This window comes from Oncorhynchus tshawytscha, linkage group LG31 (genome assembly GCF_018296145.1).
Source record: "Oncorhynchus tshawytscha isolate Ot180627B linkage group LG31, Otsh_v2.0, whole genome shotgun sequence".
NCBI lineage: Eukaryota > Metazoa > Chordata > Actinopteri > Salmoniformes > Salmonidae > Oncorhynchus > Oncorhynchus tshawytscha.
In genome coordinates this window covers 12,062,924-12,090,629 of record NC_056459.1, presented here as the reverse complement: position 1 = coordinate 12,090,629, position 27,706 = coordinate 12,062,924, and the positions used below count along the sequence as shown (strand labels likewise).

At 41.6% G+C, this 27,706-nt stretch overlaps 3 protein-coding genes across 11 annotated transcripts in view; 2 read left to right on the top strand and 1 right to left on the bottom strand.

The window, feature by feature from the left end:
* The first annotated feature begins 1,891 nt into the window (after window positions 1–1,891).
* On the top strand, window positions 1,892–14,004 carry LOC112229693 (krev interaction trapped protein 1). 5 transcript variants are annotated; one of them, XM_024395666.2, is made up of 17 exons: window positions 1,893–2,077; window positions 2,607–2,785; window positions 3,282–3,438; window positions 3,601–3,693; window positions 7,095–7,224; window positions 7,705–7,948; window positions 8,140–8,255; window positions 9,674–9,817; window positions 10,065–10,221; window positions 11,511–11,618; window positions 11,732–11,888; window positions 12,028–12,179; window positions 12,444–12,610; window positions 12,775–12,862; window positions 12,965–13,171; window positions 13,407–13,523; window positions 13,733–14,004. In XM_024395666.2, exons 2-17 carry the CDS (start codon window positions 2,684–2,686, stop codon window positions 13,820–13,822), a joined length of 2,229 nt encoding a protein of 742 aa, XP_024251434.1. In that variant the 5' UTR covers window positions 1,893–2,077; window positions 2,607–2,683; the 3' UTR covers window positions 13,823–14,004. The 5 variants fall into 5 exon arrangements, with proteins under 5 accessions (XP_024251435.1, XP_024251433.1, XP_024251432.1 ...); XM_024395667.2 differs by lacking the exon at window positions 11,511–11,618 and having other exon boundaries at window positions 1,892–2,077; XM_024395665.2 differs by lacking the exon at window positions 13,733–14,004 and having other exon boundaries at window positions 1,892–2,077; window positions 2,650–2,785; window positions 13,407–13,676.
* A 3,330-nt stretch (window positions 14,005–17,334) lies between these two features.
* LOC112229702 (lanosterol 14-alpha demethylase-like) lies at window positions 17,335–22,500 on the top strand. The gene is given in 9 exon segments (XM_042310058.1): window positions 17,335–17,487; window positions 17,627–19,303; window positions 19,487–19,585; window positions 19,836–19,955; window positions 20,123–20,229; window positions 20,232–20,317; window positions 20,686–20,781; window positions 21,048–21,216; window positions 21,500–22,500. Coding segments are annotated over 7 exon segments (771 nt in total). The 5' UTR covers window positions 17,335–17,487; window positions 17,627–19,303; window positions 19,487–19,571; the 3' UTR covers window positions 21,679–22,500.
* A 552-nt stretch (window positions 22,501–23,052) lies between these two features.
* Window positions 23,053–27,706, bottom strand: part of LOC112229706 (A-kinase anchor protein 9) — a 133,562-nt gene continuing 128,908 nt past the window's right edge. For all 5 annotated transcript variants that reach the window (XM_042310054.1, XM_042310056.1, XM_024395693.2 and 2 more), the window contains 8 exons: window positions 26,368–26,597; window positions 26,114–26,219; window positions 25,691–25,876; window positions 25,241–25,447; window positions 24,835–25,067; window positions 24,599–24,696; window positions 24,009–24,266; window positions 23,053–23,820 (listed from right to left, as the gene is read on the bottom strand). In XM_042310054.1, coding sequence (XP_042165988.1) covers window positions 23,777–23,820; window positions 24,009–24,266; window positions 24,599–24,696; window positions 24,835–25,067; window positions 25,241–25,447; window positions 25,691–25,876; window positions 26,114–26,219; window positions 26,368–26,597 — 1,362 coding nt within the window. In that variant the 3' untranslated portion in view covers window positions 23,053–23,776. The remainder of the gene's footprint in view (window positions 23,821–24,008; window positions 24,267–24,598; window positions 24,697–24,834; window positions 25,068–25,240; window positions 25,448–25,690; window positions 25,877–26,113; window positions 26,220–26,367; window positions 26,598–27,706) is intronic.

The following is a 27,706-nucleotide window of genomic DNA, read 5'->3' as shown; positions in this document are numbered from 1 at the left end:
GACCTAGCAAAGACTTATAGATGGCCTGGAGCCAGTGGGTTTGGCAACGAATATGAAGCGAGGGCCAGCCAACGAGAGCATGCAGGTTGCAGTGGTGGGTAGTATGGATGCTTAATGCGAGTCTGGAAGGAGAGTTTACATTCTAACCAGACACCTAGGTATTTGTAGTTGTCCACATATTCTAAGTCAGAACCGTCCAGAGTAGTGATGGTAGGCGGGCGGGCGGGCAGCGATCGGTTGAAGAGCATGTATTTAGTTTGACTTGCATTTGAGAGCAGTTGGAGGCCACGGAATGAATGTTACACTGAATTAATTAGTTAAGTTATGAGTTGTTGTTATTAAATGTTATATTCCAATGTTATTTAATGGTATTAGTTATTCCATTCCAATATTATATTATAATGAATATTTTTTAAATGAATTATAAACAACTATTCAAAACCTTTTGCACCTGAATGACATTTTTCAAATAATATTTAGGGCAATTGTACATAATGGATTGTATGGAAAAGTAACAACAAAGAAAATGTATGTGCAGGTGAGTTAAAAAGAGGGACTTTACATCAAATCTCCTCATAGTGCGGATATTAATGATGACATGTGCAAAACCATTTCCCTCGGGGGCCTGTTACCCCGGTACTTTTAAAAATGCCCCTTTTCTAATAACAACTTTTCATGAATATCTAAAAAGTGTAAACTGTAGCCATTTATTTCCCTTTATAGTTTATTTGCCTAAGCAGTGGTGTAAAGTACTTAAGTAAAAATACTTTAGAGTACAACTTAAGTAGTTTTTTGGCGTATCTGTACTTTACTTTACTATTTATATTTTTGACTCCTTTCACTTTTACTTCACTACATTCCTAAAGAAAAGGATGTACTTTTTACTCCATACATTTTCCCTGACACCCAAAAGAACTCGTTACATGTTGAATGCTTAGCAGGACAGAAAATGGTCCAAATCGCACACTTATCAAGAGAACATCCCTACTGCCTCTGATCTGGCGCACTCACTAAACACAAAAGTTTTTAAAGCCCTGGCTAGGTCACACCCCAAGAAGAAAATTGTGCGGTATAAGGAATTTTCATATAAAATATAAGGAATTTTCAATTATTTGTACTTTTACTTATGATATTTAAGTATATTTTAGCAACTACATTTACTTTTGATACTTAAGTATATTTAAAACCAAATACTTTTACTCAAGTAGTATTTTACTGGGTGACTTTCACTTTTACTTGAGTCATACCTTAATGGAACATAATTTTCCTCCACTGCGCCTAAAAGCATGATCTTCATCCATATACCGATTTTTTTCCAAACGTTGCTTTTTTGGGGCAGCAATTAGACATTGTTTTTAGGGTGGGTTAGTTACCCTCTACTAACCTAACATTTGGGGAAATATTATTATTATTATTATCATAATCATTAAATAGCCTACCTAAAATATATCACGAGTCTTGTTAAACTAGGTAGAATTGCAAGAAATTAGCTTCAAAACAACATATTCCTAGATCCTCAAATTAAACAAAATTAAGCTGTTGTTCCATTCAAATGTGAAAAGGGGGGCCTTGGGGAAAAATGGTTGGGAACCTCTGCCATACGTAACCTGAAACTGGCAAAAGTGTACCTTAACTATTTAACATACAAATATTAGGAAACATGGACAATAAATGTACACTAGAATTGTCTGAATGCAATAAAAATTAATTCAGAAAAAAAATTACGAGTCAATGGCGTTACATCATACCAAAGAAAATTACTTTCACATCCGATTTGATTTCTGTCGCCTATCATTTATTTTAATCTGTCTACATTTTCACAAGAAAATATGCGCACTAAGTCCACCCGACCAGCAGAGTTCCCTGTTGTCAAAACGAGTCAGTCCAGGCATAATGTGACTCGTCTATTTCGCTTGCTGTGGTCGGCAACCGATGTTATGCTTTTAGGAAACACAAATATCTACTTAGAAGTTTGCCTAGATTATTGATCCTGCATGTCTATGATTTATTCCACCCGGGAAAATAAAGACACCGACACCATATACTTTTTCAAGTTTGTGAGAAATCATAACATCAGGTATGTTTGAAAGCGTTTCTAAAAATGTAGTTATCTGACGTATAGTTTCTCGTCTACTTCTAAGGACACAATGTAGCTTTACTGAAAATTCGTGCTGCATATTACTTTTCATGTTGTATTTTACACTGTATGTGATATCAATAGTCTTCAACTGAGGAAGGCAACAGTGTGCTTGGTTTCCAGGGCGTGACTTTTGTTGGGACAGAATAACTTATTTTAGACTTTTAAACGCAATCAAATGTGCCCTTTGAAAAGATTTTCAACCTAATAGTGCTACTATCATTATGCTATTTTATTTGCATGCGTTAAAGTAACAACCTAGGCAAATGTTGACATTATTAAGTCAGTTTTTACAAGTTAACAATTTAGAAGTCTTTCAAGATTGATCAGTGATGAGAACGATATAGCATACTACTTTTAAATAATTAAAATAGACCCTGCAATAGAATATAGATTATTAATCGAATAATCATGTTTTGCTGGCTCCCAATTAGATTCTGATTATATTTGATTATTTATAACATTTCAGACATGGTGCTCCTCATCTTCCTCATAAATCGGTCCTTATGTAGGATACCTGATAAAAATTGAAGGCAAGTCAACGCCATGGGCAACCAAGACAACTTGGAAGATGTGTTTGTAGCTGTCGTTCGTCCAAAGAACCATGTCAGTTTGAGCTCTAAGGAATATCGGGCTAAAGCCTATGAGGTAAGACTACAGTACCTTTCATAAGATACAGTAGTGATTAGCGACCATTCAACACCTAGCATCTGAAGGTTAGGATCTCTTTGCATAACAGCAAGGGGTTGGACTGAGAGTCGCAGGGTGCTGTGTTTGAGTCCCGGTCTGGGCTACTCCCTGGATTTGTTATGTTGGTGTCAGAAGTGGGATACACATTATTTTGTATACATGCTTAAGTATCCCTGCGAGTAGCAGACTATGGTTACAGCAAAGTGGCAACACCTTTATTAATACATTTAGTGTAAGGAGGCTCAGTTCTGGAAAGCTCCCTGGAAATGCAGCTCTAGTTTTTGCCATATCATCCACCCCAAATCTTCTGCAATATAATTTTACTTTAACCCAAATATTGTTAATGGCAAATCGCTATTATTTAGCTTATGGTTTGATTTCATAAATGTATTTCTAGTTCAGTTTATCTTCACCAGTGACATCATGTGTAACTCTGTTATTACCCCTCCTTTAGATCCTGTTGATAGAAGTTCCTTTGGAAGGAAAAGAGAAGAAACGGAAGAAGGTCTTATTGGCGACCAAAATTCAAGCCAATGGGGACACAGCCAGATACATTTTGGATTATGTAGAAGAAATGACTAAACCCATATCTAACAACAAGGGTTTTATTGGTAAATAAATATCACTTAGTTGCTTTTCTGTAATTATGGTGGCTTTCCAGATTTGGATGTGAATCATTTGTTAATATAAATGTTCTATGAAGAGTAGAAAGACATTTCAAATAACAAATTGTGTCAAAGCACTAATCCCTCTTATGCTGTTGCTCATCACAGGAAAGCGTGTGGTGCACATGAAGAAATTCCATCTCGATGGTGACAATGAAGGAAAAGAGGTCTCCCTCTTTTTTGTGCCAATTAATGTCAAAGGTAGAACTTGACACTAACTTGTCAGCACATAAATCATTTGGTTTACAATAACTTGTAAATTATTATAAATGTTATAAATGGGGGCCTCCCGAGTGGCGCAGCGTTCTAAGGCACTGCATTACAGTGCTTGAGGCGTCACTACAGACCTGGGTTTGATCCCAGGCTGTGTCACAACCGGCCGTGACCGGAAGTCCCATAGGGTGGTGCACAATTGTGTCGTCTGAGTTAGGAGAGGGTTTGGCCGGGGGGCTTTACTTGGCTCATCATGTTCTAGTGTCTACTTGTGGCGGGCCGGGGGCCTGCAGGCTGACTTCAGTCGTCAGTGGAACAGTGTTTTCTCCGACACATTGGTTCGGCTGGCTTTCGGTTTAAGCGGGCGGATGTTAAGGAGTGCAATTTGACGGGTCATGTTTTGGAGGATGCATGACTCAACCTTTGCCTCTCCCAAGCCCGTTGGGGAGTTGCAGTGAAGAGACGATCTTAATTGGATTGCAATTGGATATCACGAAATTGGGGTGAAAAAGGGGATAAAATCCCTTAATAAAAATAAGCAAAAAATGAGGTAGAAAATAAATAATGCTAATACTGAGCATTAGTATAGTGCCTTTAGAAAGTATTCAAACCCTTAATTTATTCAACATTTTGTTGTTACAGCTTGAATTCAAAATGGATTAAATTTAGATTTTTTTTTTCTCGCCCATCTACACACAATACTCCATAATGACAATGAAAATATGTTTTAGATTTTTAGCACATTTATTGAAAATGAAATACAGAAATATCTCTTTTACGTAAGTATTCACACCTGTAGTCAATACTTTGTAGAAGCACATTTGGCAGGGATTACAGCTGTGAGTCTTTCTGGGTATGTCACTAAGAGCTTTCCACACAAGGATTGTATAACATTTGCCCATTATTCTTTTCAAAATTCTTCAAGCTCTGTTAAATTGGTTGTTGATCATTGCTAGACAACCATTTTCAGGTCTTGCCATAGATTTAAGTTCAAACTGTAACTCGGCCACTCAGGAACATTCACTGTGTTCTTGTTAAGCAACTTCAGTGTATATTTGGCTTTGTGTTTTAAGTTATTGTCCTGCTGAAAGGTGAATTAATCTCCCAGTGTCTGAACCAGCTTTTCCTCTAGGGTTTTGCGTGTTCTTAGCTCCATTCTGTTTATTTTTTATCCTGAAACTCCCCAGCCCTTAATGGTTACAAGCATACCCATAACATGATGCAGCCACCACTATGCTTGAAAATATGGAGAGTGGTACTTTGTAATGTGTTGTATTGGATTTGCCCCAAACATAACACTTTGTATATGCTGTTCATTGACTACAGCTCAGCGTTCAACACCATAGTGCCCACGAAGCTTATCAATAAGCTATGGACCCTGGGAATAAACACCTCCCTCTGCAACTGGATCCTGGACTTCCTGACGGGCCGCCCCCAGGTGGTAAAGGTAGGCAACAACATGTCTGCCACACCTCAACACTGTACTCCCACAACTGCTTGGCCAAACACGAATACCACACCATCATTAAGTTTGCTGACGACACAACAGTGGTAGGCCTGATCACCGACAACGATGAGACAGCCTATAGGGAGGAGGTCAGAGAACTGGCTGTGTGGTGCCAGGACACCTGGCACTACACCTGGCACCTCAATGGGAGCAAGACAAAGAAGCTGATCATGGACTACAGGAAAATGCGGGCCAAACAGGCCCCCATTAACATCAACGGGCTGTAGTGGAGCGGGTTGAGAGTTTCAAGTTCTTTGGTGTCCACGTCACCAACGATCTATCATGGTCCAAACACACTGGAGCGCCAAGTCTAGGACCAAGAGGCTCCTTAATAGCATCTACCCCCAAGCCACAAGACTGCTGAACAATGAATCAAATGGCCACTGGACTATTACATTGACCCCCCGCTCCATTTGTTTTGTATACTGCTGCTACTCGCTGTTTATCATCTATGCATAGTCACTTCACCCCTACCTACAAGTACAAATTACCTCTAACCTGTACCCCCGCACACTGGCTCGGTACCCCCTATATATAGCCTCGTTTTTGTTATGTTATTGTGTTACTTTTTATTAGTTTTTACATTAGTTTATTTGGTAAATATTTTCTTAACTCTTCTTGAACTGCACTGTTGGTGCCATTTCACGGTAAGGTCGGCAGGTAGCCTAGTGGTTAGAGCGTTGGATTAGTAACCGAAAAGGTTGCAAGATCAAATGCCCGAGCTGACAAGGTAAAAATCTGTCGTTCTGCCCCTGAACAAGGCAGTTAACCCACTGTTCCTAGGCCGTCATTGAAAATAAGAATTTGTTCTGAACTGATTTGCGTAGTTTAAAAAGGTAAAAAATAAATACAATTAAAATAAATTAAGGTCTACACTTGTTGTATTCGGCACGTGACAAATAAAGTTGGATTTGATTTGTATACAGGACAAAAAAAATGTATTACTGTAGTGCCTTGTTGCAAACAGGATAGATGTTTTGAAATAGTTTTATTCTGCACATGCTTCCTTTTTTCACTCTGTCAATTAGGTCAGTAGGGTTTGAATACATATTCAGTTCATTTTTTCACTCTGTCAATTAGGTCAGTAGGGTTTGAATACATATTCAGTTCATTTATAAAAATAAAAAAAAATCCACTTTGACATTATGGGGTATTGTGTGTAGGCGAGTAACAACAAAACTCAATTTAATCTATTTGAAATTAAGCCTGTAACACAACAAAATGTGGAAAAAGTGAAGGGGTGTGAATACTTTCTTAAGGCATTGTGTAATTTTAAAAAAAAGTTATGACTTGTATAGTAATACAATTGCTCAGAGCAAGAGATTTTGTTTAACAAGAAATATCGTGGTCAAAATGATTGGATCCCCTGTTTACAATTCTCAAGCACTCTCCCCTTGCGAGGATAATGACACCTTGAGCCTTTTTCTAAAATGTTTTATGAGATTGGAGAACACATTGTGAGGGATGTTAGACCATTCCTCCAAAGAGAATATTTCCAGATCCTTGATATCCTTCATCTGCAGTTATAGAATGCCCTCTTCAATTCAAATCAAAACAGTGGATCCAATATTTGTTTTTATTACTTGTTAAACATAATGTCTTTATCTGAGCAATTGTATTACTATAGTTTATTACCATATACTCTTCTTTTTTTTTGAGCATACAATATAGCTCAGTATTTGTATTACCGGTATTTCTTTTATAGTCTTTATTGCTGATCTTTATCAAGGGATACAATAATTCCTGACCCCCTTGTAAGTGTTAGAACACTTGTCTCTGGGGTACTTTTTAAAGCATTCCTTAGAATAATTCCATAATAATATTCTTTATCTAACAATGCTTTTTTATTATTGTGTGCTGCTTATTGATCTTTCGGGAACAGATAATAGCAAGCCTATCTACAACCCTGGGAGCCCAAGTTTTTACTGCCTCCAGGATATCATGCGTGTGTGTAGCGAGACCAGCACTCATTTCTCCTCCATCACCTCAAAGATGCTCCTGGCCTTGGACAAGTAAGTCTTTGTCTATGATTTCATATTGAAGTAATTTAGCAGGCGCCCTGATCCACTGAGAGCTTAAAACCAGTGTATATGGTAGCTTCACTTACTCTACCATCTTCATGGCTGTTGTATTCATGCCACTTCGGGGGAGGTAGGTAGCCCAGAGGTTAGAGGTGGACCGGTAACAGAAAGGTTGTTGGTTTAATTCCCGGGCCGGACGATGAACTAAGTGTTGAACTAGACTGGTTACTGGAGGCCTGCTGGTTTCAGATTATTACTACTATCCACTGCTGTTGTGCCTTTGAGCAGTCTTGTGACTGTGTATGTGTGGTGTCCGGGGGTTGGGATTGGAAATAACATAAGATATTTAAAACAACTTACAGTGCAGTGAGTGACACAGTAGATATTTCACCCACCATAGAGACATTGGTAAGCCTTACCAGAACGTCACCACTAAACCTTGACCTTTGAACTTGTACCTGCCCTATACAGGTGGCTGGCAGAGAAGCACACCATGCCTCACGCCATTGCAGCTCTGTTCCGGCCCGCACCGGTGGACCGAGTCAAGACCAATGTGAGTAACCCTGCATACACCAGCGAGGGCAAACCCAGTGATGGAGATTTGCACATGGGCTACACCGCCTTGGAGATCAAGAGCAAGATGCTGTCACTGGAGAAGGCCGACATGTGCATTCAAAACCCTCTCTACGGCTCAGACCTGCAGTATACCAACCGGGTGAGAGCCCAGATACCGTTTTTTCCAATTCCTACCCTCTCCCGAGGGACGGCTTACAAGACAGTTCACATTTTTGTTTTAGCCCTGCACGGACACACTTTTATTTAAACAGAAATAGTGTGTATCATAATCAAAATATGTGAAGATAAACTACAGTGTTTACGTATCCTCTCTATTTTTGCAATTTCTAGGTGGACAAAGTTATCATCAACCCTTACTTTGGCCTTGGTGCTCCAGATTACTCTAAAATCCAGATCCCTACTAGAGAAAAGTGGCAGCACGGCTCTAACAATGTGACAGAGGAAAAGTGAGTGTGCCTCCCAAAATGTAACTTCAAAACAACAATGAATTCTCCAGACCTGGGTTCAAATAGTATTCTTTTCCCTTCAACTCTCCTTCCGTGGCCTCCAATTGCTCTTAAATACAAGTAAAACTAAATGCATGCTCTTCAACCGATCGCTACCTGCACCTACCCGCCTGTCCAACATCACTACTCTGGACGGCTCTGACTTAGAATACGTGGACAACTACAAATACTTAGGTGTCTGGTTAGACTGTAAACTCTCCTTCCAGACCCATATCAAACATCTCCAATCCAAAGTTAAATCTAGAATTGGCTTCCTATTTCGCAACAAAGCATCCTTCACTCATGCTGCCAAACATACCCTTGTAAAACTGACCATCCTACCAATCCTCGACTTTGGCGATGTCATTTACAAAATAGCCTCCAATACCCTACTCAACAAATTGGATGCAGTCTATCACAGTGCAATCCGTTTTGTCACCAAAGCCCCATATACTACCCACCATTGCGACCTGTACCCTCTCGTTGGCTGGCCCTCGCTTCATACTCGTCGCCAAACCCACTGGCTCCATGTCATCTACAAGACCCTGCTAGGTAAAGTCCCCCTTATCTCAGCTCGCTGGTCACCATAGCATCTCCCACCTGTAGCACACGCTCCAGCAGGTATATCTCTCTAGTCACCCCAAAACCAATTCTTTCTTTGGCCGCCTCTCCTTCCAGTTCTCTGCTGCCAATGACTGGAACGAACTACAAAAATCTCTGAAACTGGAAACACTTATCTCCCTCACTAGCTTTAAGCACCAACTGTCAGAGCAGCTCATAGATTACTGCACCTGTACATAGCCCACCTATAATTTAGCCCAAACAACTACCTCTTTCCCAACTGTATTTAATTTTTATTTATTTATTTATTTTGCTCCTTTGCACCCCATTATTTTTATTTCTACTTTGCACATTCTTCCATTGCAAAACTACCATTCCAGTGTTTTACTTGCTATATTGTATTTACTTTGCCACCATGGCCTTTTTTGCCTTTACCTCCCTTCTCACCTCATTTGCTCACATTGTATATAGACTTGTTTATACTGTATTATTGACTGTATGTTTGTTTTACTCCATGTGTAACTCTGTGTCGTTGTATCTGTCGAACTGCTTTGCTTTATCTTGGCCAGGTCGCAATTGTAAATGAGAACTTGTTCTCAACTTGCCTACCTGGTTAAATAAAGGTAAATAAACAAATAAAATAAAATAGTTTGAGCCTGTCTGGATTTGCCAAATAGGTGACATTTCCACATTTGGGACTATTCCATCAGTTCCATTGCGCCAGGCAACCTATCTGGCAGTTTGGGCCTTTTCAAATGCCTCATGACATTGTGACGTTCAAGTGATTGAACGAGGCCTATTCTCTGTCTCCTCCATAGGGAGCACCAGTGGGTGGATGACTTCCCCCTACACCGCAGTGCCTGTGAAGGTGACACAGATCTGCTCACCAAGCTCCTGGAAAGTGGCTTCTCAGTCAAACAGCTGGACAGCGACCACTGGGCCCCCATCCACTACGCCTGCTGGTACATCTCATACGAGTAGTGTTTGGTTCTAGCACGGCTGTACACCAAAACAAGTGGCAGGGCTGCCATTTTGCTGAAAAACTCATCCTAGATTGTAAACCAACCTGTAAAATAAAGTAAAAATAAAGTGTTACCCAAATTCCCTAAAGAAAATTGAAGTCTCTAAGGACATTAACATTTATATATATTTTTTATTGTACAGCTAACGTCAAATAAGAGTAAAACGTCTGTGTTGTTTTGAATGTAGGTATGGTAAAGTGGAGGCAACAAAGCTACTGCTGGAGAAGGGAAACTGTAACCCCAACCTGCTGAATGGCCAGCTGAGCTCCCTGCTGCACTTTGCAGCTGGAGGCGGCCACTCAGAGATAGTACAGCTTCTGCTCCAGCATCCTGAGATAGACCGGGTAAGACTGAGACAGATGCACTAAAACAGGTTTAGATCCTGACAGGGGTCTCCGACCCTAGTCCTGAGGAGCTATTAGGTGCATAGGTTTTCATGCTAGCCCTTCAGTAGCACATCTGATTCCCAGGCTGAAGATCATGCTTAGTTGATTATTTGAATCAGGTTTGTTTGCGATGTGCTCAGTGGTTAAATTGAGCCAGAGCTGCCCGGAGCCAAGCTCCTGCACCTTGGGTGAAAGGGAGAGCCAGGCAGAGCTAAGCTTCTACACCTCACAGGTCAAAAGACAACAGTAGGATAAAAGTATGCTAAATCAAGATTAGGGTTAGTGTTGAACATAAGGCTAAGGTCAAGGGTTAGCTTTATATTTAAGGGACACAGGTTAGGAGAGAATTTTTGCTAACCCTAACCCTTTCCCTAACGTTAAACACAGTCTCCTAACCTGCTACATGAATTATCCTAACCTGCTGCATAAGTTCTCCTAACCTGCTACGAAAAAGGAACTTTGGTATCAGTGGCTTGAAAAGAGTGTTTCCCTTCTGGGTAAGGTTATGAATGGAACACTAGTCACTTGAATAATGTTTACATATTTTGCATTACTCATCTCATATCTCATACTGTATTCTATTCTACGCCGCTCTGACATTGCTTGTCCATATATTTATATATTCTTAATTCCATTCCTTTACTTAGATTTGTGTTTATTTGGTATATGTTGTGAAATTGTTACATATTACTTATTAGATATTACTGCACTGTCGGAGCTAGAAACACAAGCATTTCGCTACACCCACAATACATCTGCTAAACACGTGTATGTGACCAATAACATTTGATTTGTTGACTAGTAGGCTCAGGGTTGAGTCGGGGCATGGACATGAACCTAGGGATAGGTTTAAGTTAAGGGTTATGGCTGTGGTTAGAGTTGAGCCAGGGTGTCGACATGAAGCTAGGGTTAGGGTTGAGCCAGGGTATGGACAAGAGGAAAGTGTGGAGAGAGAGCAGAAGACAGTGAGCATGGCTTAACCATAATCTGTACACTTTTGAATTCCCAATTCAACCCCTAAATGTGCTGGAATAAAAGCCTGCACACCCAGTAGCTCTCCAAGACCTGCATTGGAGAACCCTGGTTGAATCCAGTATATCCTCCATCCTATTTGCATTATGACCACATACTGTAGGGTGTGCTGGTACCAGTGGAACTTCATAGCTTAGGATTTCAATATGTTCCCAGTAGTAAGTAGCAGTAAGAAAGTCAGTCACTTTGCTTGCTTGTTTTTATACTCTTATAAGCACATAGAGGATCAGCAAAAGAGATCGCCCCTGCAAATCTGTGAAGAGAACAAGCAAAACGAATGGGAAGAGACAGTGAAACTCCTACAGCAAGCCAATAACAAACCAGTGAGTGTGGAGTGTGTGTGTGTCAGTGTGCGTGACTGTATGCTACTCCAACAGACTTGTCAAAGTATTTTATTACCATTAGCAGTTGATGAAACTGTGTGTTCGTTCCGCAGTACGAGAAGGTGCGCATCTACCGCATGGACGGCTCGTACCGCTCGGTGGAGCTGAAGCACGGCAACAACACATCAGTGCAGCAGATTATGGAGGGCATGCGGCTTTCCAAGGACACCCAGCAGTACTTCACCATCTGGATCTGCTCCGAGAACCTCAGTGAGTCACACATACACAGATCCAAAATGGCTGCCCAATATTTGGGCATAGGCATTATATTATTGTATCTGTAGTATCCTATTTCCATGCTACTGTGCTCATGACACCCTTTGTGTGTGTTTGTCTTGTCTTCCATCAGACCTGCAGCTAAAGCCCTACCACAAGCCCCTGCAGCACCTGCGTATCTGGACAGAGATCGTCACTGACCTCACTGTCCTAGACCCCCAGAGGGAGAACCCACAGCTCTTCCTCCGTAGAGATGTCCGTCTGCCCCTCGACATTGAGAAAAAGGTTTGTAACCAATTTGATTCTGATCAACTTTATTATCCCCTTGGGAAATTCTTCTTGCTGCATCTGTAAAGCAAGGATTTGGGATATTTAATATTGCTTAGATCAGTGTCTCTCAACTCTGGTTAAGGGGGACCCAGAGGGTGTGCATGAATTTGTTTCAGCCCAGTAATAATAAACATGATTAAACTGATCAAGGGTTTGGTGTTTAAGTTCATTAATTTGTTCATTAATCCATCCACGATTGGCTTGAATCTTCTCCTCCAGATTGAGGACCCCCTGTCCATCCTGATCCTGTTTGATGAGGCCAGACACTGCCTCCTCAAGGGCTTCTTCCCCTCCCCAGACAGCAAGCTGATCACCCTGGCCAGCCTTCTGCTGCAGATCATCTACGGAAACTATGAGAGCAAGAAGCACAAGCAGGGTTTCCTTAAGTAAATATCTTAAATTGGTCCCCGAATTCAGTCAATCTAGCATAGTACTCTTCTTTAAAACTGGGGAAATCTTGGTATGATATTTGAAGATAAGGTACATAAAGCTGTGGTAATGTGATATACTATTGACATAACTGTCTATGTAAATGTTTTGTTTTCAACAGTGAGGAAAACCTGAAATCTATTGTCCCAATATCCAAGGTGAAAAGCAAAGCACATCATTGGACAAGCAAGATTCTTCATGAGTATAAGGTCAGGTTTATTTTCATTATTTAGTTTTTGTGAAATAACTTGTAAACATTTATATCTGTGGGGTCAAACTCTTAGCCTTACTTCACCTTATTGGCCCCACAGTGCTTCAGTATGAGTGAGGGTGTGAGCAAAGAGATGCACCACCTCCAGAGGCTCTTCCTGCAGAACTGCTGGGACATCCCGACCTATGGTGCCGCCTTCTTCACAGGCCAGGTCTTCACCAAGGCTAGCTCCAGCAACCACAAAGTCATCCGCGTCTTCGTGGGTGTCAACACCAAGGGCCTGCACCTCATGAACATGGAGACCAAGGTACCCCGGGGCTATTTGTTGGTTGGGGACAGATTCATATGAATACAGAGAGAACCATGTTTAACCATGCAGTATACAGAATACATTCTTATTTAGTGGTCACAAAGTAAGCATGGATGTAAATATCTAAGCATATAAATAAGGCTCAAAAGTATCCAGCTTTGTATATTTTGAATGTTTTCATGTAAATGCCCTCTTACTGATACTGTGCATATGTTTTACTGTGTATCTGTAGGTACTTCTTATCAGTCTGGGGTATGGCTCTTTCATGTGGCAGCTAGGGCATGCTGATCAGTACTTTCAGATTCACAGTCTGGAAAACAAGATGAACTTCATTGTGCACACCAAACAGGTAAATATAGGACCTTTCCCAAATCATTCCAATGGATGTATCTGTGATTATGTTGAATCAATGTGTTGTAGCCTGGAAAACAGTGCAGATTGTATGATTTATAAGAAAATATTTACCATAGCATATAGCTCTAACTGAAGAGTTAATTGTGGGCATTATTACATGAAATTGCTTGTATTCATTGGCTCCTTTTCTTCTTTCCTCAATAGGCTGGCCTAATTGTTAAACTGTTAATGAAGTTGAGTGGACAAATGACTCCAAATGACAGAAGTTTAACAGACAAGTATGCATATGGTTGATTCACCATGCACTTTTTCACCAATTACATAGTTTTGTATCACAATAGAACAAGACATGTTTCACATTTGGTTTATTTGATATTAAGATTTCTGTTACATTTGACAAATTCTTACATGCTGTAATTTTTATGGTTGTAAATAATGTGTATTTAATGATTAATTTTAATAAAATGAATACTATATGACTGTAATTCCTTCTGTTTTGATGAAAATAGCACTGCCCATATAACTCAATCTTATGAGCACAATTTATTTGTTATCTGTGTGCATTTTGTGGCTAGAAATGGTTTCAGTTCTGCAATGCAAAGTAAAACGACATTAGGACAAATTAATTCCCTAAAACTTGAAATCAGTGAAAGACAATGAAAATGTAATGTCAGAAATCAGACGGACTGACATCGGTAACATCAGTAACTGACACATGAGGGAGCTCTGCTAAAATAAATGACTGAACTTGTCCACAGTACGGTCATTTCAAACGGCTTGAACAAGATAACATTGCTAAATTTGTATTCAAACGTTTAAAACCATGTGAAATTAATTTAAGTGAGTAATAAGACATTCTGCAAGATTCAGCCAACTTCTAAGCACGAGGGGAGAGGAAACGTCATTGTTTACATTATGTAACCATGGTAGCCATGATAATAGCCTGCTGACATCTTCTGTATCACTGAAAGTCAGTGAAATGCAAAGAAATTGCACATTCCTACCCCAAACATCTTCCCGCTGCTATGCTCTATTCAATCTGTGCTACAAATGTAAAGGTCATTTCTGATTGAGCCGACATATGCTGTGTTTACCGTGAATGCAGTCTCCGGTAACATAGCCTTTACATTTCAATCACGCTGTAACGCTGAATTTACAGATTGAATACAGTCCAAAATCTAACCGCTATCTTGTTTCGCAGGGTTAATACAAGTCAGAGATAATGTTGGAAGACATGACTGACCAAAACTCTCCTTTGGAATTAATTCAGGAAAAACCTGTGACATTCCTCACTTTATCAAACAATGAGCTAAAACACTTCCAGAAGAAATAGGAGATTTGAACAATGTGGAATTATTATCTCTTCAAGGAAACAAATTAACTTCGATACCTTCAGCTGCCCACTCCCTGCACATCCTCAGAGCCCTTGACATCAGTAATAATACAATTGTAAGGCTTCCGGATGAAATCTGTCAGTTTGGAGAATACCACACATCTCAATTCAAGCAACAACAAACTCAAACTCCGATTTGACACACTGAACTCTATCAGAGAAGTAGTTGGTAAACCAGGCGAGGCAATTATATGAGAAACCAAGGCTGTTGAGTCTGCCAATAAGAATGTGGTGATTGACAGAGTCGAAAGCCTTGGCCAGGTTGATGAATACAGCTGCACAGTAATGTCTCTTATCGATGACGGTTATGATGTTGTTTATGACCTTGAGCGTGGCTGAGGTGCACCCATGACCAGCTCTGAAACCAGATTGCATAGCGGAGAAGGTACGGTGGGATTCGAAATGGTCGGTAATCTGTTTGTTAACTTGGCTTTCTAAGACCTTAGAAAGACAGGGTAGGATAGAAATAGGTCTGTAGCAGTTTGGGTCTAGAAGAGGGGGATGACCTCGGCAGCTTTCCAATCTTTGGGAATCTCAGACGATACGAAAGAGAGGTTGAACAGGCTAGTAATAGGAGTTGCAACAATTTCGGCAGATCATTTTAGAAAGCGAGGGTCCAGATTGTCTAGCCCGGCTGACTTGTAGGGGTCCAGATTTTGCAGCTCTTTCAGAACATCAGCTATGTGGATTTGGGTAAAGGAGAAATGGTGGGGACTTTGGCGGGTTGCTGTCGAGGGTGCCGGGCAGTTGACCGGTGTAGGGGTGGCTAGGTGGAAAGCATGGCCAGCCGTAGAGAAATGCTTATTGAAATTCTCAATTATAGTGGATTTATCGGTGGTGACAGTGTTTCCTAGCCTCAGAGCAGTGGGCAGCTGGGAGGAGGTGCTCTTATTCTCCATGGACTTTACAGTGTCCCAGAACCTTTTTGAGTTAATACTACAGGATGCAAATTTCTGTTTGAAAAAGCTCGCCTTAGCTTTCCTAACTGCCTGTGTATATTTGTTCCTAACTTCCCTGAAAAGTTGCATATCACGGGGGCTATTCGATGCCAATGCAGAACGCCACAGGATGTTTTTGTGCTGGTCAAGGGCAGACAGGTCTGGAGTGAACCAAGGACTATATATATTCTAGTTCAAATTTTTTTTTAATGGGGCATGCTTATTTAAGAGGAGGAAGGCACTTTTAAAGAATAGCCAGGCATCATCTACTGACGGGATGAGGTCAATGTCATTCCAGGATACCCTGGCCAGGTCAATTAGAAAGGCCTGCTCGCAGAAGTGTTTTAAGGAGAGTTTGACAGTGATGAGTGGAGGCCGTTTGACCGCTGACCCATTACGGATGCAGGCAATGAGGCAGTGATCGCTGAGATCTTGATTGAAAACAGCAGAGGTGTATTTGGAGGGTGAGTTAGTTAGGATGACATCTATGAGGGTGCCCGTGTTTTCGGAGTTGGAGTTGTACCTGGTAGGTTCATTGATAATTTGTGTGAGATTGAGGGCATCAAGCTTGGATTGTAGGATGGCTGGGGTGTTAAGCATGTCCCAGTTTATGTCACCTAGTAGCACGAGCTCAGAAGATAGATGGGGGGCAATCAATTCACATATGGTGTCGAGGGCACAGCTGGGGGCAGAGGGAGGTCTATTGCAAGCGGCAACAGTGAGAGACTTGTTTCTGGAAAGGTTAATTTTTAGTAGAAGCTCGAATTGTTTGGGTACAGAACTCTGCAGGCTTTCTTTGCAGTAGATTGCAACACCGACCCCTTTGGCAGTTTTATCTTGACGGAAAATGCTATAGTTAGCGATGGAGATTTCAAGGTTTTTGGTGGTTTTCCTAAGCCAGGATTCAGACACGACTAAGACATCCAGGTTGGCAGAGTGTGCTAAAGCAGTGAGTAAATAATATATGAACTGGCCGTCTAGCACGTTCGGAAGAGAGTAAAGGGAGCAGGTTTCTGGGCACGATAGCATAGATTAAAGACATAGTGTACAGACAAAGGTAAGGTAGGATGTGAGTACATTGGAGGTAAATCTAGGCATTGAGTAATGATGAGAGAGATATAGTCTCTAGAGATGTTTAAACCAGGTGATGTCATCGTATATGTAGGAGGTGGAACAACATGGTTGGTTAAGGCCTATTGAGCAGGGCTAGAGGCTCTACAGTAAAATAAGACCACAATCACTAACCTGGACAGTAATGGGCGAGGCATATTGATATTAGAGAGAGGCATGCATAGCCAAGTGAACATATGGGTCCAGTGAGTGGTTGGGCTGACTGGGAACATGGCGATTCAGACAGTTAGCAGGCCGATGCTAACAGTTAGTAGGCCGGGGCTAAACAAGCTAGCAGTTAGCAGACCGGGTTAGCAAGCAAGCAGTTAGCAGGGGCTAGCAATTAGCAGACCGGGGCAGGCAAGCAAGCAGTTAGCAGGGGATAGCAGTTAGTAGACCGGGGCTAGCAAGTTAGCCTTTGGGGGACGTCGCGGTGGGGGTAAGTCTGTTTTTGCCGATACACCAGTGATCTGAGATCACTTGAAAAGTTGAAAATCTGCCACAGAAGAGGCATCAAGGTAAGCTATAGTGAGCATAAATTAAGATAACTTTTTTGCACCAACCATTACAGCTAAAATACAATTCATTAATATTTTGGACAGATATCAGAGCTAAGGTTTTCCTCAAAAGTTTCTCATCTGTGTGTCTTCTGGACAGCTAACCACACTGCCAAAGACCTTGTCGAAACTAAGATGTTTGAAAGAACTGGACTTCTCAGACAACGTAGGGTAGCAGATTCCTGAGAGCATCGGATTCCTGAGAACAGTGGGGATAATACACAAGCATTCCACAGTACATTTCATATTCAAATTGTATTGTTGTGTACTGTATGCTTAGCAAGTGAGGTATTGTTGCAACTTTGTTATTTTGCTATAGAGCACATCTTGCAAAAGGCTTTCCGGTCTCTGGCCAATAACTTACAGGGCAATGACGTAAGATACACACTGAGGAGTTTAAGTCCAAAGAGAATAAACGGTATGACTTGAATCATCCTATAAACCTCTAATTTGGCATAGAATTTCAGTGATAATGTTCCTCAATTTCATTTCAGTGTCCAATTACAATCAAGGAATTGATAGGAAATGGAATCACTCAATTTGATTTGACACTCAATTTGATTACTTTGTGTGTGTAGGGCATCCCAGAAGGAAAAAACCATGCAGGCCCTGACTCTGTGGATAGACTTATTCCATAGTGACCAGAAGGCATCTGTCATAGCTGACCAACTTGTGAGGACTCTGATCTTGGTAGGCCTATACACACTCTACTCTCAGGTCCAGGCCATCAAGATATATGCCAAAGCCAGGAGACAATGAATACACTATGCCAAATGTGCTATATGAATAGAGGTACGCCTTCATGACAGTTCATGACATTGTGAAGTTGGAAAGTGAGAGGAGTCATTTGTTTTTCATAAATGTACATTTACCAAGTGAATCCATACCAAAGTATTGATTATTGTTTGACCATGAGAATAAATGCAATTGGATATGCATCAACATTGTGTGAAAGTGGTTATTGATGGATTACAAAATCAATTATAATCATTCAAAATCATAACAGTAACCTACACAAACATAGCCTACATCTAGGCATATTGCTTTGTAACGTTCACTGGTCTAAAAAAATCGATTGAATTTGACACCCTTTAGTGACTACAGTAGCTACATCTATACCTATTCTACGCTGTATGTAGTTCAACCAATGTGATTCTCCTATTGGGGCAGTGACATCATATAGCCAGACATCAGTTTAGGTAGTGATAGCCAACCAGAGTGCAGGAAGGCACCTGCGGAGCGTGGAGTTTATTTGACGGACACACAGCACCTAGCAAATGAAATAGCTTTATTTGTTAGGCGGGGCACGACTAACTTCACATCTACAGGTGGAGATGGCAAGGAAACAATACAATCTGTCACGTAATTTCATTTAGTGCTATAATGACAATGGATGAAACTATGCCTTTGGACTAAAGAGGGATTTTACTGAGCACTGGGGAACACTATTTTCTGCGAATACTAATAGCCTGGGGCCTTCTGGACACCACAACCTGGGGCCTTCGCGACACCACAACCGGGTAACAGATTTGTTGCAAATTCAAGGAGCCTGGCGCAGTAGCCTACAATATTTTACAACATTTTTAAAGAAACATAAGACGTAACAATGGCTATGCATTTATATCAAGTTAGTAGTATGCTAATAGAAAATACAGTCGGGAAAATGAGTGACAACTTGACATCAGTGGTCCTTGCAGTGTCTGTGATCACCCTAACGTTGGGATATATTTCTAAACTGGTGCTCAAACAGTCACAATCTTCTTCAGAAGAACACAAGGTATGTACATGAAGAATAAATCAATTGAGTTACAGTATATATTACATTATTATTAGGTCTGCTACAGTGAATGTTACAGCATCACGGCGCAGTCATAGCCCATTGCATATTGTCCAAAATCACAAAATCATTTGGCTTGTGTATTTTATTTTTGTAACTAAATTAATGTTTTTATTTTCTCAGAAATACCCACCATACATACCTTCTAGCATTCCATTTCTGGGTCATGCCATAGCATTTGGGAAAAGTCCCATTGAATTTCTGGAGAATGCATATGAAAAGGTAAGAATACAGTACTGCTGTAAAGTATACTTAATATATTTTAGTGCTCAAAGTGCTACCTATTTTGTTTATAAAACATGCAGTAATAAATTGCATTCACTTTACAATAACTTATTTCATATAATACAGCTTTTGAATCTCTACCTTACTGGAGTTGGACTTAATTATTATTGTATTCATTCTGTAATTGCAATATGAGAATATCTTATTTCTATAAGGCAGGAAAAAACAGGTTGTCATTTTTGTACAGACGACGGGACAGAGCACACAGGGAGATCAAGAACATCTTCTACAAGGTCACCCAGAAACGCAGAAGCTCTGGAGAGAAAGTGGACGATATGCTGCAGACCCTCATAGATGCCACCTACAAGTAAGACATAAGTGGAACAGATGCCAGTATTACTACATGTGGTACAAGTATATGCCTCCATGCCTCCCAACATAACTGAAGTGAATGGATATTTGGTTTAAAGGTGTTCTACAACTGTTGTACCATTTCAGACTGATTCAATCCTAACCATTTTTGCCCTTTTTAAGAGATGGGCGGCCCCTAAATGATGATGAGATAGCGGGCATGCTGATTGGTCTACTCCTGGCCGGACAGCACACATCTTCCACTACTAGTTCCTGGTTGGGCTTCTTCCTTGCAAAGATAAGGCCCTACAGGACCGCTGCTATGCTGAACAGAAAACTGCATGTGGAGAAGACTTGCCCCCACTCAACTTTGACCAGGTCAGAATCCATAACTGGCATATTACCAACTGCACGTAAATGGTCATAAGACTACACTACAGCTTTGTTGTTGAAAATATGAATTATGTTCTTATACTGCCTTACAAGTGTTGACTATATTCAATCCATTATATTAAATATAGGTACATACATCTTTCTGAATTATTTTGTTGAAACTTATTTAGATCCGTTTATTGACCATATTCTATTTAAACTGGGTAATTTTATATTGTATGTAAGCAACTTCAGTTTAGAACCTTTTTTCTAGACTGCTAAACCCACAAGTTCAGCTTTTCATTTGGACAGTTTTTATCATTTAAATATTTGACATGGTCTTTTACTTACCTGTTCTCTTGTTCATACATCAGCTGAAGGACCTGACTTTGTTGGATCGCTGTTTGAAAGAGACCCTCCGACTCCGTCCACCCATCATGACCATGATGAGAATGGCACGCTCTCCTCAGGTAAGCTCAATATCATTATTTGTTGGGAAGTTAACGAATACCCATTAAGTCATTCCTTTTGTCAAGAGATTTTACAAATCCATTAGAATAGCAGTTAATTGAAAAAACGTTTTAGACACTGAATTTAACAGAGAGACATGGGAATAATGTAAATTGTCCATATATTTATTTATTTACATTGAAATGGAATCCAGCTAAATGCATGTGTGTACAATAGGTGAGTGACTATTGACCAACCCTGACCCTTTGCTTCAATCCACTCCCAGACTGTAGCAGGCTACACCATCCCAGCTGGTCACCAGGTATGTGTGTCCCCGACAGTCAACCACCGTCTGCAGGACACCTGGACAGAGAGGATGGAGTTTAGGCCTGACCGCTACCTTAACGACAACCCTGCTGCAGGGGAGAAATTTGCCTATGTGCCCTTTGGTGCAGGTAAGAATATTTAGTTGTTTTTTCATCCCTATTAGCATCTTATACGTCAGGTGATCTCCCGTCTTTAAGAGGAAACAGAAGTGTCAAAGCATGTACACAATGGTAGGGGAAACATCTTTCATGCAGTATGCATTTTGATCCGTAAAATTGTCAGTAGGTGGGGCTCTTGCTCAATAAATAAACTTTACTCCCATTCCAAGCTGTCTCATGCCACAAAGTTTCAGATTAGACCCTCATTTCCATGACAAAAAAAACAAAAACACCGATGTTCACTGTCTTCTAGGCCGTCACCGCTGCATCGGGGAGAACTTTGCCTACGTTCAGATCAAGACCATCTGGTCTACCATGCTGCGCCTTTACGAGTTCAACCTGGTCGATGGTTACTTCCCCACAATCAACTACACAACCATGATCCACACCCCACACAACCCCGTCATCAGATACAAGAGGAGACAACACTAAGAGACACTGAGCGCAAAAACACAGCAGCGAAAAGAGCAAGGCTTTGTCCAAAATGGTTTCCTAGTCTATATGGTACTACTTTTGGCCATAGCCTCATAGGGCTGGCTCTCATAAGGCTCTGGACAAAAGTAGTGCACTATATAGGAAATAGGGAGCCATTTCAGATTTGCCCCAACAACCTTACCTTTAACAGTTTTATTTAGAGAACATTCTTGTACTTGAATTGAGGAACTGTTCAAATTAACGCAGAGTTCTGTCTGAAAATCTAATTCACTTTACTTTTTGTTGCCCCCACCTTATGTTTGCTGTGTTTTTAATTTGCTAGAATGTATTGTAAGCCACAGGAGGCTGGTGAGGGGAGGACGGCTCATAGTAATGGCTGGAATGGATTAGTGTCAAACACATGGAAACCACTTGTTTGATGGGATACCATTCCACTTGTTCAGTTCCAGCCATTACTATGAGCCCGTCCTCTGATTTAAAGGGACACCAGCCACCATTGATGTAAGCCTAAACTGAATCAGTTAGTTTATTCATCAAAAGCTCATCTTTTGTAGCCTGATCCCAGATATAGTCCAACTACCATAGGATTTGGCTATACAACACAAACCGATCTGGAACCTGGCCTCAGCTTTTGGCCGTTCTATTTCAAAATGTCATGGTAATGCATATAGCTTTCAAGCTTCCACTGTCTGAAATGTGATATGGAGTCCACTGTGTAGGAGTGAAAATACTACTGTAAGAATGAATATTACTGGAGTAAAAAAGCACTTAAGCACTGCCTTTTCTAGAGCTGTGAGAAATATTAAAACCACTGATCCTTATCCATTGCTTCATAGAGATCAGTGATCAAACCGACCATCACTGACTTTGTATGTACTGTCCATTCATAATTGTACAAAGATAGAGGACCTAGGCTGGGTCAAACAAAGACCAAGGACTTTAAACGGGGAGGGACAACCTGCACTTGCTTAACAAAAGACACATTTTCTGTTGTGTGCCCTAATAAACACGACGTGGGAATGTTGGGAGGTCATAGTGTAGTTTGACCAATGTAGTGCCTTGATGATGGAAAATTATTACTCCATTTTATTTAGATTGATTTTACTGTTTGAAGCCTAATTTTGTGAACATTTTCACCTTTTGAATACAAATTATATCTGAGATGATGCCATGTGAATTCCAGGAGTCGAAATCATGTCCAATTTGTCTTCACACCATAATTGCATTGACCGTACATTTCCCCCATACCAGATTCACATTTTAGCTGAAGTTTTATTTTGTTTTACAACAGGTAGAACTAATTACATGTGTACTTGTAAAATCTGATTGTGTGTCAGTGATGCTGAATTGAAAAAACAGTGCGACCACATATTTCAAGTGTTAAAATGCATCTTTAATTACATTTCTAACAAAATACCCAGAAAATTCAAAGTTCCTACCTTTACAAAAATATGTCTTCTACAAATTGTAGTCTGTCCAAGAAACCATTCTAATAAAACACAGTGTAGTGTATATAGATCCTGTAGCAGCCTCCTCAACAGTAAAGTCAAACATTCTCCACGTCAAGAGTTCTCCTAATTCCCGTCTTGGAGAGCTACTGGGCGTGCCAGCCCGGCACTAACAACAATTTCCAATAAATCAACCAATCATGGTCTTCCATTTAAGAAACCACGGTTACTTTAATCAGGTGTGTTAGAGCTGGGCTGGAGCAAAGACCTGCACACCCACCCGGTACGTCTCCAGGACTGGAGTTTTCCAGCAAAGCCTGCACTACATATTCTTCCACCCACACAGTATAAATTAAGTTAATCAATGTTTTTTGTTTAAATTAGCATTCCACAAATATACATTTAACGTGATTGTGTTTATCCACAACAAAGAGGCAGACCAAAGTTTACAAAACATAGAAGCTGTTTCAAGTGCTGGCGACAAAAAGCCTGATTATAAGATGTCCACACACAAAAAATTGTTCTTGGTCCCCACGTAATATATATAGATATATACTGTACACAGCAGAATGATACAAAATACCAAAGCTCAGCACAAGAAAAGGCAACAGTTTCTTCAAGACAGTTTCAATGTAAATTATAGACTTCTATCTTCTTATTCCAAAGTGCATTTGAGCATATGAAGAAGAACCTAGGAAGGGAAAAATGAAGTTGTTTAGATCCCAAGACTTAACTCTTGACAAGAACATTGGAAGCATCATCTGCACATATTTTGTGGAGTGATTGAATGAGAGGGCAATTTCTGCTTATGGCATTACATTATTTAACATTAGATCGTATGAGGTAGTATGGTTGGAAGTGTGTGTGTGTGTGTGTTACCTGATTGCACGCTCCCCAGTCTCCTCTGCAGGGCCTCCAGTCTGGAGATGTAGTCGGTGAGCGCTCGGTCAGGGTCGTAGTTCTGGAGGTGAGAGCAGGTCAGAGGGTCCCCAGCCATGTGGAACCTGTGTTGTGCAGAGGAAAGGGCGGAACTGGGGGAGTCTCGTCCAGTGCGCCCCCTGCTGGCCCCTCTGATTTCCCCGTACACCTCCACACTCCCTGGATGCAGGTAGGGTGAGTCTGTCCTCATCTCGATACCTGAAGAGGAAGATAAGCAGTTGTCAGTCCTCTGTGTGGTTTTTCTCTCACAAAACCAGATTAATGAGTCAGCAGGACAACTTTGAATACCAATGAAAAGGTAATTATTAATTTTCTGCTTTTGTTTGAACCTGGCACTTTAGAATATTCAGGTTATTTATTTAGATTAGCTAGCCATGTGGACCACCTGACCAATCAGCACTTAATTGATTACAAGTGTGTAAGCCTAGGTTAGCAGAGCTTGGTTCTTTACCATTTAACTCAATAACCAGTTCATTCCCAGTTCATTTTCTTTGTGTTGGGGTTAGTGTGAGGGAATGTGATTTCCATACCTGGTGACTGTCCCAGACCGTTTCTGTTCACAACATTGCCAGATGTTATGGACCTCATCCCCGTAGCTTTATGCCATCGCTTGACCAGGAAACGCATTCTGAAAGAACAGAACAGTTTGATTCAAAAAGATGGGATAGAGGACCATTAGAGTACATATATCATAAGTATTAGCTATACCATAGCCTCTTCCTAACAGTTGCAACATCATCCTACCACTTCAGTTCCCATTTTTTACCTGGAGAGGGCGATGGAGACGCGGACAGCCGAGCGGAAGCGCGTCAGCCCGCGGCGGTGCTGCGTCGGGGACTCCAGGCTGCAGTGGGAGGGCCGGCCGCCCATGCGAGCAATAAGCGACAGCGTGGCTTCCTCACACTCCTGGAAGCCGCCGAGCAGCAGCAGCAGGTACTTCTTCTGGTAGATGAGGGCCTTGCGGAAACTCTCGGAGCGCAGGTACTTGCCATACATCCTCTAGAGAAGGGGAACAGAAGAGAGAGAGAGGAGTGTTGTAATAGTGTAAGTTAAGTGGGTTTTATAGATGTGCAACAATATATTTTCTATTCAACTCTGACAAAGAGTGGAAAAGTGGTCAATTTGTAAAGAGGTGAGTGTTATGGAGAGATGCAGGGCAGCTTTAAGCTCACCTTCAGTGTGGCGTTGTCTGTATCCGGTCCGGTCATGTCTCTGAGGGACTCTGTCCTGATCTCTGCCCTCATTCGGGTCACCTCGGCCTGGGCTAGACGCAGGCCCTTCTCCAGCCGGCTCCTCTCCCTGGTCCAGGACTCGCGCTCCGATGAGAACAGAAGGCTGGCCGCCTCATGCTGCTTGTCCACACGGCCTCTCCTGCTGGACTGGAGGGAGGGATAGAGGTAGAGAGGAGTGATGTTGGGGTGGTGCAAATTAACGCAATGTCTCCACACATTTTTACTTCTCTGCCATTTCTAGGTGCTTCTGCAATCCAGTATTGTACTCTCTCTGTCCCATCTGTAGATTCCCACCCTGCCACTGGACCTGTATAGTATTAGACTATTATTGTACTGATCCCAGACCCGTCACCAGCCCTGAATTGCATTAGATCTAGTATTGTAACTCACGCTGTCCCCTGATCCCAGACCAGCCTGGCGGTAGCGTCGAAGCTCATCTTCCAGGCGGAGGACCTGGTTGCGCAGATCGTTCTTCTCCTCTGTCAGACGGCTGACGAAGCCAGTGAGCTCCGCATTCTGCCTCAGCAGCCGCTCTGTCAGGGAGCTGGACTGGCCTCCCGCCAGCAGGGCGGTGCTCTGTAGACACAGCAGAGAAGAAATGTCAGTACTCAGTAGCCACTGAAATGGAATAGCTTACTCCTATATGTGCAGGTGTTGGGCAGGGGGATACTATTTAAGTCTGACTAAGACCAAGGTTTGTTTCTTGTTGGGTTTTCTATGTGGTTTATGTATATAATGTGTGAGCTGTGCTAAGATATTTTTGTAGGACAATAAACAACAATCTAATCAAAGTAGTCTGAAGTGCCATCTCACCTCAGGGACCAAGGGGAGTGCTGGAGACTGCTGCAGCATAGTGATGACCTCATCAATATTGGTCTGCAGCCACGACAGCCCTTCACTGTCCACCTCCGAAGTCAGCCTGTACATACACACATATATGGATTAATCCACACAACATCAATCTACACCTGCACATATGGATCGGTTCACTTCAATGAGAAGTTGAACGGATGTATATAACATGTACAAATGTGTTGAGACAAAGTTGTTAAGTAATTGTGAGATACCTGCCAGAGCCCTTGCTGACCATGGTTCGGATCTTGGCTGCGATGAGCTGCAGTTTGCCCAAGACCTTGTCTGAGTGTTTTGGGTTATGGTGGGGGGCGAGGTTGACCCCTGTCCCAGTGAACTCAAGGAGGGAAGGTGCGCTGGATTCGATAGTAAGCATCTTGCCAGGCTTCTGCTGGAACACCCAGTCTCTGGTCCGGTCAGTGGGAATGCCTCGCCACACAGCCTGCTGCTGGCACAGACACGGTACAGAAAAGTTTCAGCTCAGAAGACACATAGCATAGTAGAGTTTAAATAACTTATGACCAACAGACTCTCAAATGGCCATAATTGTGGATTATAATACATTATAATTATGTTGCTGAGCATAAAACAGCTCCACCTTAACATTATTACACTACATGGACAAAGGTATGTGGACACCTGCTCGTTGAACATCTCATTCCAAAATCATGGGCATTAATATGTAGTTGGTCCCACCTTTGCAGCCCTCGACCATTATTCCGACTTAACTAAACTTTACAGTTGGCACTATGCATTCGGGCAGGTAGCCTTCTGCTGACATCCGCCAAACCCAGATTAGTCAGAAGTGACGTGTGATTCATTACTCCAGAGAACGCGTTTCCACTGCTCCAGAGTCCAATAGCAGCGAGCTTTACACCACTCCAGCCGACGCTTGGCATTTCGCATGGTGATCTTAGGCTTGTGTGCGGCTGCTTGGGCCATTTCATGAAGCTCCCGACGAACAGTTATTGTGCTGACATTGCTTCCAGAGGCAGTTTGGAACTCGGTAGTGATTGTTGCAACCGAGGACAGATGATTTTTACACGCTTCAGCATTCGGTGGTCCCTTCCTGTGAGCTTGTGTGGCTGACCACTTCATGTTGTTGCTCCTAGACGTTTCCACTTCACAATAACAGCACTTACAATTGACCGGGGCAGCTCTAGCAGGGCAAATATCCGAACTGAATTGTTGGAAAAGTGGCATCCGATGATGGTGCCACATTGAAAGTTACTGAGCTTTTCAGTAAGGTCATTCTACTGCCAATGATTGTATATGGATTGCATGGTGTGTGCTCGATTTTATACACCTGTCAGCAATGGGTGTGGCTGAAATAGCCAAATCAACTAATTTGAAGGGATGTCAACATACTTCTGTATTGTCTGTGTCCGGTACTCAATACTCCTGGAAACGATTTATCCGGAGGCTGCATTCATTGTAGCTGGGGATTTTAACAAGGCTAATCTGAAAACAAGACTCCCTAAATTTGATCAGCATATCGATTGCGCAACCAGGGGTGGAAAGACCTTGGATCATTGTTACTCTAACTTCCGCGAT

Excerpts from the sequence above, each read along its gene's own strand:
- LOC112229693 (XM_024395665.2), top strand. The coding sequence starts at position 2,684 with ATGGGCAACCAAGACAACTTGGAAGATGTGTTTGTAGCTGTCGTTCGT. Across the intron at positions 3,694-7,094 it reads TGTGCCAATTAATGTCAAAG|ATAATAGCAAGCCTATCTAC; the intron begins GTAGAACTTGAC and ends TTTCGGGAACAG. Across the intron at positions 8,256-9,673 it reads AACAATGTGACAGAGGAAAA|GGAGCACCAGTGGGTGGATG; the intron begins GTGAGTGTGCCT and ends TCTCCTCCATAG.